General features: G+C 45.4%; 1 protein-coding gene across 2 annotated transcripts; it reads left to right on the forward strand.

The window, feature by feature from the left end:
* The first annotated feature begins 4354 nt into the window (after positions 1-4354).
* Positions 4355-13183, forward strand: cbfa2t2 (CBFA2/RUNX1 partner transcriptional co-repressor 2). 2 transcript variants are annotated; one of them, XM_070902729.1, is made up of 11 exons: positions 4376-4529; positions 4674-4915; positions 5070-5159; positions 7230-7414; positions 7516-7769; positions 9673-9758; positions 10208-10404; positions 11361-11365; positions 11913-11981; positions 12190-12380; positions 12833-13183. In XM_070902729.1, the coding sequence occupies exons 1-11, from the start codon at positions 4394-4396 to the stop codon at positions 13181-13183; spliced, it is 1806 nt and encodes a 601-aa protein (XP_070758830.1). In that variant the 5' UTR covers positions 4376-4393. The 2 variants fall into 2 exon arrangements, with proteins under 2 accessions (XP_070758829.1, XP_070758830.1); XM_070902728.1 differs by lacking the exon at positions 11361-11365 and having other exon boundaries at positions 4355-4529; positions 10208-10400.
* Positions 13184-13390: the final 207 nt, after the last annotated feature.

Below are 13390 nucleotides of genomic sequence, written 5' to 3' on the forward strand. Positions count from 1 at the left end.
GGAGGGAGCGCAGGATAGAGGAACAGATGTGTGCTGTATTGTGGTGGTGTGCGTGGACGGACGGGGACCAGGTGCAGCCTTTGTCTCCCTGGCATTTAAGTCCACTCGCTTGCATTCAGCCGCCTCGTGCCTCCCCTCCCCTCCTCGACCTCCTCCTTCCTCCTCTCCTTGGAGGGAAGGCAGAATCAGTGTGTGGAGGAGGGGGCTGCTTTGGCTTAGTGGTGGAGGCTCCAGCAGTCCTTTCTGCACCCCCCTCCTCCTCCCTCACAGGTGACTGTTGGAGGTCCCAGCTGGCCAGCTCTTGGCCGATTAGATCCATATGGTACGGGAGGAGGAGGAGGAGAGAGAAGTGCCCATCAGTTGCATGGGTGCTAAGGGGGCTGTTAGCTTGTCCCTTTTTTGCCCTGAGCTTCAAGACAATTCCTCTTTTTTTTTTTTTTTTTTATCTTCCTCATTTATCACTTTTTTCCCCTCCCTCATCATGCCTCATCATTTTTTATGTTTACTCTGGGGGGGTTTGTTTTAATATAATTCCTCGTAGCTAATTTTCAAATCTCTTGCTTTTGTCTCTGTCTTAGTTGAGATGTTGTTTTCATTGCTGATAACTATGCTCTGTTAGTTGTTCAAAATGAGGGATTATGTTTTTGTTTCAAATAGTGCGATTTTTGGGGTGATAGAAGACAGAATGATGCTTTTAATAAAGCCAAAGAATACACCAATATTGGAACTTGTGTGCTGTGTATTGAGAGTTAGACAGTAAAAAAAGAAAGAAAGATAAACTTACTGCTACTCAAAATATCTCATTTATGTGTGTTGGCTTGTTAGCTGTCAAGCTACTCACCAAAACACCCAAGGTTTTGTTCAGGGTTAGGAAAATGAGGAGGACATTGCTTAAGTTCTGTTTTAATTTTGCGGTACATTAAACACGCAAGATACAACCTGTATTTATGACAGCTTTGGAGTTGTTGTCGTAAGGCTTTTTTCTATGAGGCTAGGTTAGTGTTCCCGTGTTTGCGTTAAGCTAGGCTAAACATGCCGTATCCTTATCTTCTCGTCTAACTCCTGGTAAGAAAACATGTATTTGACAAAATGTCTTTCTCAAGCTATTTTAAAGTTTGATTCAGTTAGCTGTGTTGCATGTTAATGTGTGCGTCTGTCTGCGTTAGCTAAGTGTCTGAGTCCACGCAGCTGTAGCATTGCACATACTCTGAATTGTCTTTTGGCTCACTGATGAATTAGTCAGGCCTGCGTTACATCTTCTCTCACCTCATCTACGTGACAGGACAGAGATAGCAGTACGGCACACAATCCCACTTGCGCACACATGCCCCGTGACTCACAGCTGCCAGAGAGTTTAAACTTCAGAGTTAAACCATGAGCTTAATAGACCCTAACACTGAACACGTGTATTTATATATCACATCAAGTGTAATTTATTTGTGCTGACTCAAAGTAGGTAATCCATCCTCACTTAACATAAGGAGGTAAATGAATGTTCGCTGCACTTTATTTGTCTTGTCATTTCCAATTTCATTATTGAACGGATGGCTTTCAGTCACAGTAGTAGTTCAGTAGGAATAGCCCCACTCTGTTTCTATCTCTCTCCATCCCTCTCTCTTTCTCTTTCTGAGCCTCATTCTGAATCATCACCTGCAGAGGCAATTAAAGCTGATTGAATGTTTTAATGCAGACGAGCGTCACCTGAAGCTGAACAAACAAGAAACACCTGGCTAGCAACAACAGCCATCACCACAGATGCACATTACCTTTCCATCCCTGAAATAACAACTGTTGTAGAAAGCAAATGAGTTAGCTCCAGTAACTTTTAAAACATTATATGTATGTCATCTGTTTGAGAAGAGATGACAGACGACAATAGGAAGAACAGCAGCACTGAACGGTATGAGCTGAATTTGTCATTATTTTTTGTTAGTATTCTCTTTCTCTCGTTTAAAGAGCGTAGGTGAAGCCGTCTGCTCGACAGTTTGATATTCAGTATGCATTGGGCTGCTTACGGTGTTTTCCCCTTTGCTTCAAAGTGTTGTCTATGCATCATGGCATTTCCATGTAATCCTGTTGATGTGTGGTGAGGAGCTTTGTGTACCTTGTCTTTGTTCCATTAGAACAAAGATGACAGGTGGCATTTAGACCAGACAAACACCCCACATCCTCCTTTAAGCCAATATTCACCTGAGTTAACATTAGACCACTTTGTACACTGTGTGTGTGTTTTGTGGCTGCTGTGACAGCTGCCTCCCCTGACAGTCCTGTGACTATATATGGTGGACTCAGGTGCTCGCAAGCCAGATGAAGTCATCCAGCTATGTACGCTGTCTAATTGACAAGCAGAGGCAATTCTCTATGGGCTGTCAGCACTACATGCACACACACCTGATGTCTCCTGTTTTGGCCATTACCTCTGGCACGGCTAACAACAGACCATGCCACATCTTAAGATTGCATGAACACAGCTGTAACCTAATTTCTCATTTCTGTAATGAAGTGGGACGCACAGTAAGACGTGTACAATATGTTAATGTATGTATTTACATTCTATGGCCTCATGTAGACCTGTCAGTCAAACACAACAGGCTTCCAAGAAGCTTTACAAGGATAACAGTCATTTGGACACAGAACTACCGTTCACTGCCAGTGGAGAACTGTTGATGATGTGTCAACATGTCAACAAAGTACTTGTGAACACATTTCCAGGCAACACTACTGTATAGCACACGCTGAATGCCCAAATACTAGCTCTTGTATATATATAAAGTTGTTTACATGGTAACAGTGTTGACACTAAGGCCATATGCCCCGTTGAGTCTGTTATTGAGATGTCAGTCTAATTTCCTGGCCATACGGACAGAGTGTGCAGAGCTTTGGAACCGGTGTGTGTGTGTGTGCGTGCTGCAGGCTGCTTCCTGCGGTGCACTGGCAGGCCGCGTGTGTGGTGGGTATGACAGTCCAAATGTCTGCATAGATCCCTCCTTCCTGCCCCCTATGTTGGTGAACAGGTGGAGTGATGGCAGGCAGGCCATGGGGCTGAGAAAGAATGAGAGAGAAGGAGGCAGAGGAAGAGAGAGGGTGAAGAGGACTACAAAACAGAAGGAAGAACAGTCAAAGCTGTATAATGAGTTGCAGACATGACAGATGAGTTGCATATAAGGCGGATTGGGAAAGTGTGCAGATAGATTGACTCTGGAGAGAGATTTGTTGTGAGAGTTAAGTTTTTTATGTGTGCAAGCTTGTAATTTAACTTTTCTCTGAATTCTTAATGCATTGATTTCTCTACGTTTTTACATATTTTTTTGCTCTCACAAAACCTAGAATGCTTTTTATTCATTCAATAAGTGTAATTCCTCCTTTTGAGTTCTCTTGAGTTACCTACTAACGGCTTAAGCCTTTATAAACTGGAACCCTGTGGCTCAAGGCCATGCAGAGTTCATAGCTGTGAAAAAGATATAAAGGGTGCCATTGAAGCCAAAGCCCTAAAACCATGAATCCACATTTAAAAAGCTGCTCTCTGCTAACCCATGACCTGTGAGACCATGCTTGTCTATTAATCGTCCATTCTTGAAGCAGTTAGAAAAGTCTGATCCACTCTAAATGGAGACGGGACCCGGCCTTCATGGATCTCCAGGAGACAAAGACAGCTTCTGATCCCACATCTCCCCACCGCCACACCCCTATTTCACTTTCTCCATACCCCCTTATCTGGTGGTCTCATTCAGCGGCAATAGCATATTGAGAAGTTGCGTTTAACATTCAAAAGCTTTGCCGATCTTGTTAGTAAAGCGTGAAATAGCCTCGTCCCTTTCTCTCTCTGTCTCATTTTTTTTCTGCCCCCCCCTCCCCTATTTGCTGGGGAGCTCAATGAGGGGGCATTCTTCTCCCACACAATAGGCTTCTTCAGTATTTCTTCTGTTATTGATCTGAATGGTCGGGAGTGAGGGGCTAAACTTTAGACATCTGGCTCTTTGATGGAGGGGGCAGGGTGGTTGATGCCCTGGCAGTATGTGTTGTATGATGTGAAGTGGGTTGGGGGGGTGGGCATTTTTGTTTTCTTTTGTGGCTACAGACCTGAAGTTTTTGCATTGATTTAAACTATAGAGCTGATAGGGAAAGGAAAAGTGGGCTTTTTATTTGCTTCTTTATTTCTCATGTGGACGCTTTAATGAGTCAATTCCTTAATTTCTATGATTTTCAATAAAATGGTTATCTATCAACTTGGATACGTGGAGTGAGATTTAAGCTGTAAAAACCTGGTTTTAATTTTCATTCACTGTCGTGCCCACAGGACAGCAACCTTTTTAAAAGCGTTGTGGTTTTTGACCGACAGCTGACCTCTCTTTCCTCCCTCTCTGCAGACAGTAGAGAGAAGAAGAGCCCTGCCATGCCCGGTTCTCCTGTGGATGCTAAGACTCATTCCAGATCAGCCCCCAGCAGCAGCAGCGCCAGCTCCACTATGCCACCCCTGCCTTCTGTCAACCCCAGCGGCCCTCGCCCGGCCTCCTTTTCCACCACAGCATGTAAGGGTCACTCTTGACCTCTTTCTTGTCCAGAGTGTCTACTTGTTTGAGCTGAAAATAAATAAGTGGGTTGAAAGCATATGTCCACTCTAAGGAGGGATTGTCCTAATTTCTCCCCTCTTTTTCTCACCTTTCCTCCCCCAGTGACCAATGGGAATCATCATTCCCCACCAACCCTTAATGCCGTGCCATCTCCACCGCAGCGTTACAGCAACGGACCATCCTCTTCCTCTTCCTCATCGCTGGCTAACCAGCAGCTGCCGGCCACCTGTGGGGCTCGCCAGCTGAGCAAGCTGAAGCGTTTCCTGACCACGCTGCAGCAGTTTGGCAACGACATCTCTCCTGAGATTGGAGACAGCGTCCGAAGCCTAGTTTTGGCCCTCGTGGTAAGTTCTTCGCTATCATGTTAACAATAACGTCTTGTTGAAAATCTGACATTTCATCTTCATGACTTGGATTGACTTTGTTTCAGAAGGGGTTTTACCCACATTTGACATTTAGCATTGATAATTGTATCTTGAACTTCACTTTCACTCCTAGAATTCGACAGTTACCATTGAGGAGTTCCATTCACGGCTTCAGGAGGCCACCAACTTCCCCCTGCGGCCCTTTGTTATTCCTTTTCTCAAGGTAAACACCTCCTCTCCTCCTTCCTATATTTGCTTTGCATTATTCGGTTGGATTACTTCCTCTTTTCTTTGTAGCAGTGTTTTTCTTCCCCCTCTCAGTTAAGCCGTACATCCTATGGTTAGCCTATCAGAATCATGTAACCCTGGTAAAAGCATCACTCTTGGCTGAGGTTGTCAACCATGCTGCATTATTAATCACAGAATAACAAGTGATAAAGAGAAGGTCCTTGACATCAGCACAACCCTCTTTCAGTATGACCTGGATAATCTATGTGCAATCACATGACAGCTTGTGAGTCATGATGGAAAAGTAATTCATTAAACGTTATCGCCGTGTTTCCAGGACACAATGCGGTCGTCTATAAATAGGCATCTGTGTAGGTTTTCTAATTGAATAAACGGCTTCTCTGCAGTTCAAAGTAACTATCAAGATTTGCGTGTTAACTTGACAAGCAACAGATGAGTGTGTGTGTGTGTGTGTGTGTGTTAAACAACCTCTTGAGCCCCTTTTGTAACCGGGGGAGTCTGCAAGAGTATACTTTTTAGGAGCTCCCCTCCGTAAAGCAGCCCATAAATCTTCAGTCAGTTGTACCGCTGTAACTTCAAGCAGTCAAAATCTACTCTTTTTCCACACTTACCTCTTACTCACCTTTGGAGCCCCTCCATCTGTCTGTCTTAGAGTGCTGAGACAAGAAACCTCTGTTCCCCCTCCTTCTACTAATTTATTACGAGGGGGTGGGGTCCCCACAACTTGATTCCAACTCCTTGAGAGTAGTCTGTCTTGAGAAAGAGTGGGGGAGAAATTGACAGATGGGACAAAGTCATGGGGTGAGGAAGAGGAAAAGAGAGAGCGAGAGAGGTGGGTGAGGAGGAGAGAGGGAAAAGTGGGAACTCGGAAGTGTGAAACATGCCTATAAAGCGTTCCCTTCCCTTTTTATGGGTTTCAGTGCGCCATATGGAGCCGCTGTCCCGTTAAAAGAGCATTCAGCTGCCAAGGCGCCGCCAATCTAGCATCCGCCCCGCTGAACCCCAGAGAGCCCTCTGCTCAACTGACACACAGCACATGTGTTCGCTAGCTGGGGCCCCAGGGAAAGAAGGGAGGCAGAGGAACATGGGAGACGGGCAAAAGAGAGCACAGGGGTGTAATACAGAGTAGACCATAAAGTGGAGGTATCGGCATCTTTGTGAAGAAGGTACACTAATAGATGGAAGCGCCAGAGATGCTGTAAGTAATAGCTAGTTGAAAATGTCAGATTAAAGGAGAAAGGGGTCTAGGTTTACAGAATCTGCTAGATGATGGTTGAAAGTGCTTTGTGATACGAGAAGGTCAGAGCCACAAAATGAGAACGGTATGGTTATTTAGTTGGTTACTTGAGAAGAGGGAGTGAGGAAGTGGTGTAATTGCAAACACACCAGAGTCTGTTCCTAATTAGGGAAATGCAAGGAACAAAAGCAAGATGGAAAGATAGGACGGAGACAGTCACAGATAAATATATATATAAAAAGAAGGTAAGGAATGAGGGAGAAGTGGAGTCTGTGTATCATTTGTTTTGAAATGTTTCTAAGTTCATAAGCCTCTGTATCATGGTGCATATCTATGCTGTGAGCAGCATATTGTTCTCAGCACTTATTCCGCGTGCAAGCGGTTAGTAACCAACTTCAGCAGCAGCTTAGAAAACTGAGCCATTTTCATTTGAGCCGCAGCCACCATGGAGGCAGCCACAGAACAACACCCAGACCCAAATTGAGTCTTGCAGCCAGACCTCAGGGAGTCAATGCCCCCCCCCCCAAACCCCCTCACTCCCAGCCAGACGGTCCCCAGGAGGCAGATCTACACTGTGTCTCTTAGCTACAGTGTACAACAAGTTCTGCTGTGTGTGTTCTGAATGAGTAAGTGAGGTTATGACTGATATGTGAGTGGCAGACGACGGACATTTACCCTGGTACAACAAGGCTCTCTATCAAATATAGGAAGATTTCTTGATTTTTCTCTTCTTAATCGCTAGACTGGGAATTAGATTAATTCTGCAAATTAGGATGTCTCCTCAACAATTTATTTCTTTCTTGCCAGGCAAATCTGCCCCTTCTGCAGAGGGAGCTACTCCACTGTGCACGGGCAGCCAAGCAGACCCCAGCCCAATACCTGTCCCAGCATGAGCATCTCCTGCTAAGCACCACCATGGCCTCCTCTCCAGACTCCTCTGAGCTGCTGATGGAGCCTCCTGATGCTGTAACCAAGAGACACAGCCCCAGCAGGTTGGATAAAAGTACAACTTATATCATTAGTGGAAGCATGCATATACAACCTTCATCCCACTGCTCATGTTTTAACCACCCACTGCCCCTCTCTTCTTCAGAGGTAAAGAGAATGGTTTCCACGAACGTCCACCCGTAGCCATGGAGCCCGCCGCAAAACGAATTTGCACCATCAGCCCTGCTCCCCGACACAGCCCTGCCCATCCGCTGCCCCTCAACACCCAGCTCCACCCGACCCCGCCACCCCTGCAGCACTACGCCCTGGATGACATCGCAGCACCACACATCCTACACCGCGAGCACAGCCAACGCATGTTGGAGATCCGTGAGCTCAAAGACAGGCCCAGGCTCCCTGGTACGTGATGCTGAAGCAAAGTTATGCTTATTAAGTTGTTTTTTTGCCAGGTTTCCTTGAGTCATTTTTCCCTTCAGATTTAAAGTTAATTACTGCTGACATGATGAGATGTTCAATCTCATGGCTGGTGGTAGTGGAAAAGTTCAGCTCATTAAAACAAACAAACAAGACATTATTTATCTATTTTTCCTCCCACTTTCTCTCACTCTGTGGCGGTAATAAATGATAGCTGCAGGCTGCTATACATTGTTGAGGACATTCAACCAGTCGGATCATGTAAACTCAAATTATTCAAGAAACAAGATTCCTGCACCTCTTAAACACCAAAAACCGTAATTTGGTTCCTCACAGCAGTGTTAATGCAACTGGCTGATTCATTTAGAAATGACCACACTTGCATGAAAACAGACACACACACATTCTGTGAGTGATAACGGGTGGTCTGTGTAGCCGTCCCCGTATATCTCTGGAGTCCACGTGTGTGTATAAACAGAGCCATACTGTCCAGGCAGGGAGGGTTGGATCTACTCTGGTGTATATCTACCCTCCATTTGGGGCTTGTCAGCACACAGTGGAAACAGCAGTAGCTCACAGACACAGGCACACACACACATACAGAAACACACCTTGATATGTTCATGGTAGAGGTGCTGTGTTTACGAGGCCTTAGTCCCTTGTCTGACAGCCTCCCGCCCGCCTGCCGCCACTTAACTCATAGGCACACACACACACATAAACACATCAGTCCACACACTCGTTGCTTTGAACTGATGAACACTGATGAGAACCAGGAGTAGAGAAGAGGTCGAGGGGAAGGCTTGTGTGTGTGTGTGTGTGTGTGTGTGTGTGTGTGTGTGTGTGTGTGTGTGTGTGTGTGTGTGTGTGTGTGTGTGTGTGAGAGGAAATCATTATTCTCTTCAGCAGGCCTAGTGTGCATGTGGCCTCTTGATGGCTGTTTGTTTTTAAGAGTTTGTGGTTTGCTGAGTCTTTTCTAGTCAGTGTGTATGGACATGTATCAAGACGTTTTTGGGGCTCTGCATGAGCACGAGCTTGTGTGTGCAAACTATTATTACTGTTAAATGTACAATTAGATATTGCTTAAGTCATAGTATTGTGTAATAACTGAATTGGAATCAGATAGTTCAGTAAATTACTGTGTGTGTGTGTGTGTGTGTGTGTGTGTGTGTGTGTGTGTGTGTGTGTGTGTGTGTGTGTGTGTGTGTGTGTGTGTGTGTGTGTGTGTGTGTGTGTGTTGTGTGTGTTTGTGTGTGTGTTTATGGTTGTAATGGTCCACAGTGAGTGTCAGACCGGCTGGTTGTGTTTAGAAGTGGAGCCACTCCACTCAGCCTGAGTGTCTCCCTACTGGAATGCTGTGAGCTCCAGGAGGGGAGGTGCTAAGGGAGCAGTTTGGGGAGTGTGTGTGTGTGTGTGTGTGTGTGTGTGTGTGTGGTTGACAGCTGACTTCCAGATGTGTGCAGGCTCTGGGTACTGGAAGTCTGTTTTGCATCACAGGCTTCTCCTTTTCTCTTTCACCGCACTTTCCTCGCTTACAATCCCTCAGTCCATCTCGCATCTTTTGTTATTTTTTATTCCCTTGTCTAAAGTTGTCACTCTTAATTCTGGATGTAAGTAGGTGCTGCCTTTTTGACTTTTAAGCCATGTCTCTTCTGCTATGTGAGGAAAATGTGAGCCAAATTTATGATCATCACAGGATATTTTGTGGCGAAATAATGAAGCTACTGTATCTCAAATTGTAAAGAAAAGTTAAGAAGTTTTTGTCTTCTTAACAAAGCACGGATTTGCCACACCTTTCACTCACTTACTGTCACTTGTGGCTTCTCTTACATTAAGAAGAATGTTAATCACATTGGCCTGTGGTCTGTCGTGTGTGTGTTTTAATCAGGCACTAACGGAGGCTACCGCGAGGAGCCAGTGGACCACAGACTGACAGACCGAGAGTGGGCTGATGAATGGAGGCATCTGGACCATGTAAGTCTGTAGACAAGCACCACTACTGCTAATGGCTCGCGATATCGAAAGAATGTAATTTGTTTTACTGGGGTCCTATGTTAAGGAGGGTTTTAACTTCTCACAGCATGAAAGCAGTGACACATCTATAGCACATCTGGGCGGTTTGCATTGCAATGAGGCATTTGTGTTTTGCTACTAAATGGGATGATTTTCAAGTCATGGCAATGTTATAATTGGTTCTTGGTTCTTTGCTATGAAGATTTAGACACTTTTTTACAAGTAAAACAGATCAAGTATTATGCCATGTGAAGTCAGAGTTTCACTGAGAAGCAATAACCCTCCCCTAACATAGTGGCCTCAAATTACATTTAATTTTAAGTAGTTATAAGATTTGGTTATACTTCTTTCAGAAATAGTTAAAAGCAAAAGTCAATAAAATGTTGTGTGTCCTTCTTCATCCTTTTTAGGTGTTGAACTGCATTGTGGACATGGTGGAAAAGACACGGAGGTCAGTGAGCGTGCTCAGACGATGCCAGGAGTCAGATCGCGAGGAGCTCAACTACTGGAGACGGCGTTCGAGCGAGCAGGAGGACGCACGCAAAGGAGGCTCGGGCTCCGCTCCCTTCTCCAAGACACACAGCCCACACTCTGCAGAGCCGGGTGGGTACCGCTGTTTTCAATTCAATTATGTTGGTGCGCTGCAGAGACCAATAATTTTGTTATCATGTCTGTGATTGGCGCCTAATGTTTTGCACAAGAGAATATTGCTTCATGAAACCTGGGATGAAGCCAAACCAATGAGAATCAGTTCGTTGTTCCACTTTTAAAGGGTCGCTTCACCCAAATTACAAAAAATGTATTGAGCCCGATGGTACTGTCTAGCCATGCAGATGGTTTTACATGATATCCACCCCTATACTTGTGCCACACAAGAGCATGAGAATGAATAGAATTTTGTTTGTGTGCCCCATGATTTGAGTTTTGGATGCTGGACACTGATTTGAGCAGCATCAATGAATTTCCATTCACCTCAAGTGTAAATGAGAAAGTTTTCTTTTCAAATTTTGGTGATCACAGATGAGCATCAGTCTCAGATCATGAAAAGAAAATATTTATTTGCAGGAAAGTGTGTCAGGGACACGGAGGTTAGATAGTTACATTAAGCCTGTTACAAAACCTGAAATTAAATTAAGTGTATTCTTAATAAGATATACTTATCTGAACATCTTGAGGTGTAATTGCATGATACTAAAAGGTCTGAACACCAACCAGGGCAGCCTGTCTTCTAGTTCATACCCTGTACACCGTCTAGTGGTCATTGATAGAATTGCAGCTAAGTCACATGTCAGTGTGTTAGTCCCTCCACAGTTAGTCCCCCAGTCTGCTGTGTACTGGCACGGTTCTCTTTCAGTGCCAGCCTTGCCTTCCCCCTGCTGGTCCATAGTCACAGACAGGTGCCAGGACTGGCCTCGGCCATATCGGCCACAGAAGGACCGTCCTGCCGTCCTGCAGGCTCAGAGACCCAGAGCTGGCTGACTCGCCAGAGCACCATCTGGGCCCCCAGCCGGGAAGCCTGCCTGCCTGCCTGCCTTCCTGGGCTCGGGCTGAGGAAGACTGTAGTGGGGGTGGAGATGGCGGCAGGGAGGGTGTATGCAGGCTTGGTTGAAGGGAGAGGATGTAAAGGAAGGAAAAGAGGGAAAGCGGTGGTGAGACGGAGGATATCAGAGATGGGGAAAGAAGAGATGAGCCAGGCGGCAGTGTTGGAGAGGCAGAGCCTGCTAGTGACACACAAATGAATTGAGATGCAGGGAGAGGGAGAGATTTGCGGGAACAGACAGAATGTTGACACAGCTTGTTGGTCCGCAATTCCCTCCAAGCCAAACACATTCCTTTCTAAAGCTGTCAGATCACAGATCAGTCCAAGACTCTGCTAAACAACAATTACGTTAGTTGTGTGGCCTAGATACGCAGACTTGTTTGCATCGACCACAAAATATAAGACTAGATGACAAAGATAATATCACTGCCTGTCTCTGGCTTTTCTTCATGAGCACCTGTTACCTTGATTGAGCCGTCAGTCACAAAGTCAACCATTGTTTTAACAATTAATCATCTTAATATCTTTATAAGCCCTGGCAGGTGCTAATCCCTTCTGTCTCTGCTTTCCCGCAGACTCCCAGCGCGACTTTGCTCCACGGCCAGGCTCAGCATACGTTACAGATGAGATCTGGAGGAAAGCTGGTAAGAATCGCCTTTTTGATATTGAAATTACTGACGTGTTATTGAAAAAAATGTTGGATAGAAAGGTAATCATAATGTATTTCAGGCAAGACATGAATGTATTGGAGATAGAACACGCGTAACAGCTGTGTGCTGATCCGTGGTCTGTTTTTACAGATTTTAAACAAGCTGAGCTCAACTTAAAACACTTGTCTCCCCTGATATATAGAAGAGGCAGTGAATGAGGTGAAGCGCCAGGCCATGGATGAGGTCCAGAAAGCAGTAGCAGAGGCTGAACAGAAGGCCTTTGAGATGATTGCTGCAGAGAGGGCTAAGATGGAAAAGACTCTGACTGAGGCAAAGAGGAAGGCTCAAGAGGATGCCATCATGGTCATCAATGAACAGGAGGATTCCAGTGAGGTGAGCAGAGATATTGTGGAGATAGAAGTGCATTGAAAAGAGCGTTTCTGCACATCAGATTCTTTTTTTTTTTTTTTTTTTACATCCAGTTAACAAGACATAGTGGAGACTTTAGCAGCTAAAAAGCTATATTAGTGTGAATATTTCCCTCAGGGGATGATGCAGAGCAAAACAGAGCTCAAAGGAGGGTAAATATTGGACTTAACTTTCTCAGATTACCCGGAATACGCTGCTCCATACCTGCTGGATGTGTAAACAGGCAACTGTTTGCTAACAAGTTCACCATATGAACTGAAAAGGTGATAATAAGTCAATGTTAAGATCACAGCTTGTTTACGTTTCTATGTTGGCAGAGGCTTACTCGAATAAAGACACAAATCTGCACGTGAGACACTTGTTTCCCGGCTTTACATTCCTGTGAAAACTTACAGTTGTCTCCTTTTTTTTTTCAGTGTTGCTGGAATTGTGGCCGCAAAGCTAGTGAGACGTGTAGCGGCTGCAATGCCGCTCGCTACTGCGGCTCCTTCTGCCAGCATAAAGACTGGGAGAGGCATCACCTCATCTGCAGCCCAGGACTTCAGGCTCAACCCAAACCAGTTTCTGCCATCACTGCGAGCAGGGTAGCCGCTGTAGCTACAGCGGCGGCGGCAGCAGCCGGGGTTTCGCCTGTTGGTCTTGCCGGAGTCAAGGTCCCCGACAGTGTGCCCTCAGTCTCCAGTCCTGGTGGAGAGAAGGCTTCAGTCGCTTCTCGCTCCTCCACTCCTTCCACCCCCGCCTTGGCCCCCGAGACCAACGGACACTAGGTGGTGAAGGACATCAGTGGAGAACATGTCACCTATCCTCTTTCTAAATGGGGAAGAACTGAATCAGCAGCAAGAGGGGAACTGTTTGTGGGTTAAGTTAGGATAACAGATTTTTCATCATACTCTTTGGCAGATAAAAAAGGACAGATTATGGAAGACTGTTTGAGTGATATGTCAACTGGGACTTTGGCTTTGGCACAGAACAGA

Source organism: Enoplosus armatus, chromosome 3, assembly GCF_043641665.1.
Source record: "Enoplosus armatus isolate fEnoArm2 chromosome 3, fEnoArm2.hap1, whole genome shotgun sequence".
Classification (NCBI taxonomy): Eukaryota; Metazoa; Chordata; class Actinopteri; order Centrarchiformes; family Enoplosidae; genus Enoplosus; species Enoplosus armatus.

What these genes read in the sequence shown, in the direction of transcription:
- cbfa2t2 (XM_070902729.1), top strand. Translation starts at nt 4,394, where the DNA reads ATGCCCGGTTCTCCTGTGGATGCTAAGACTCATTCCAGATCAGCCCCC. An exon ending in TTGTTATTCCTTTTCTCAAG is followed by an intron (nt 5,160 to 7,229) that starts GTAAACACCTCC and finishes CTTTCTTGCCAG; the next exon opens with GCAAATCTGCCCCTTCTGCA. An exon ending in AAGAGACACAGCCCCAGCAG is followed by an intron (nt 7,415 to 7,515) that starts GTTGGATAAAAG and finishes TCTCTTCTTCAG; the next exon opens with AGGTAAAGAGAATGGTTTCC.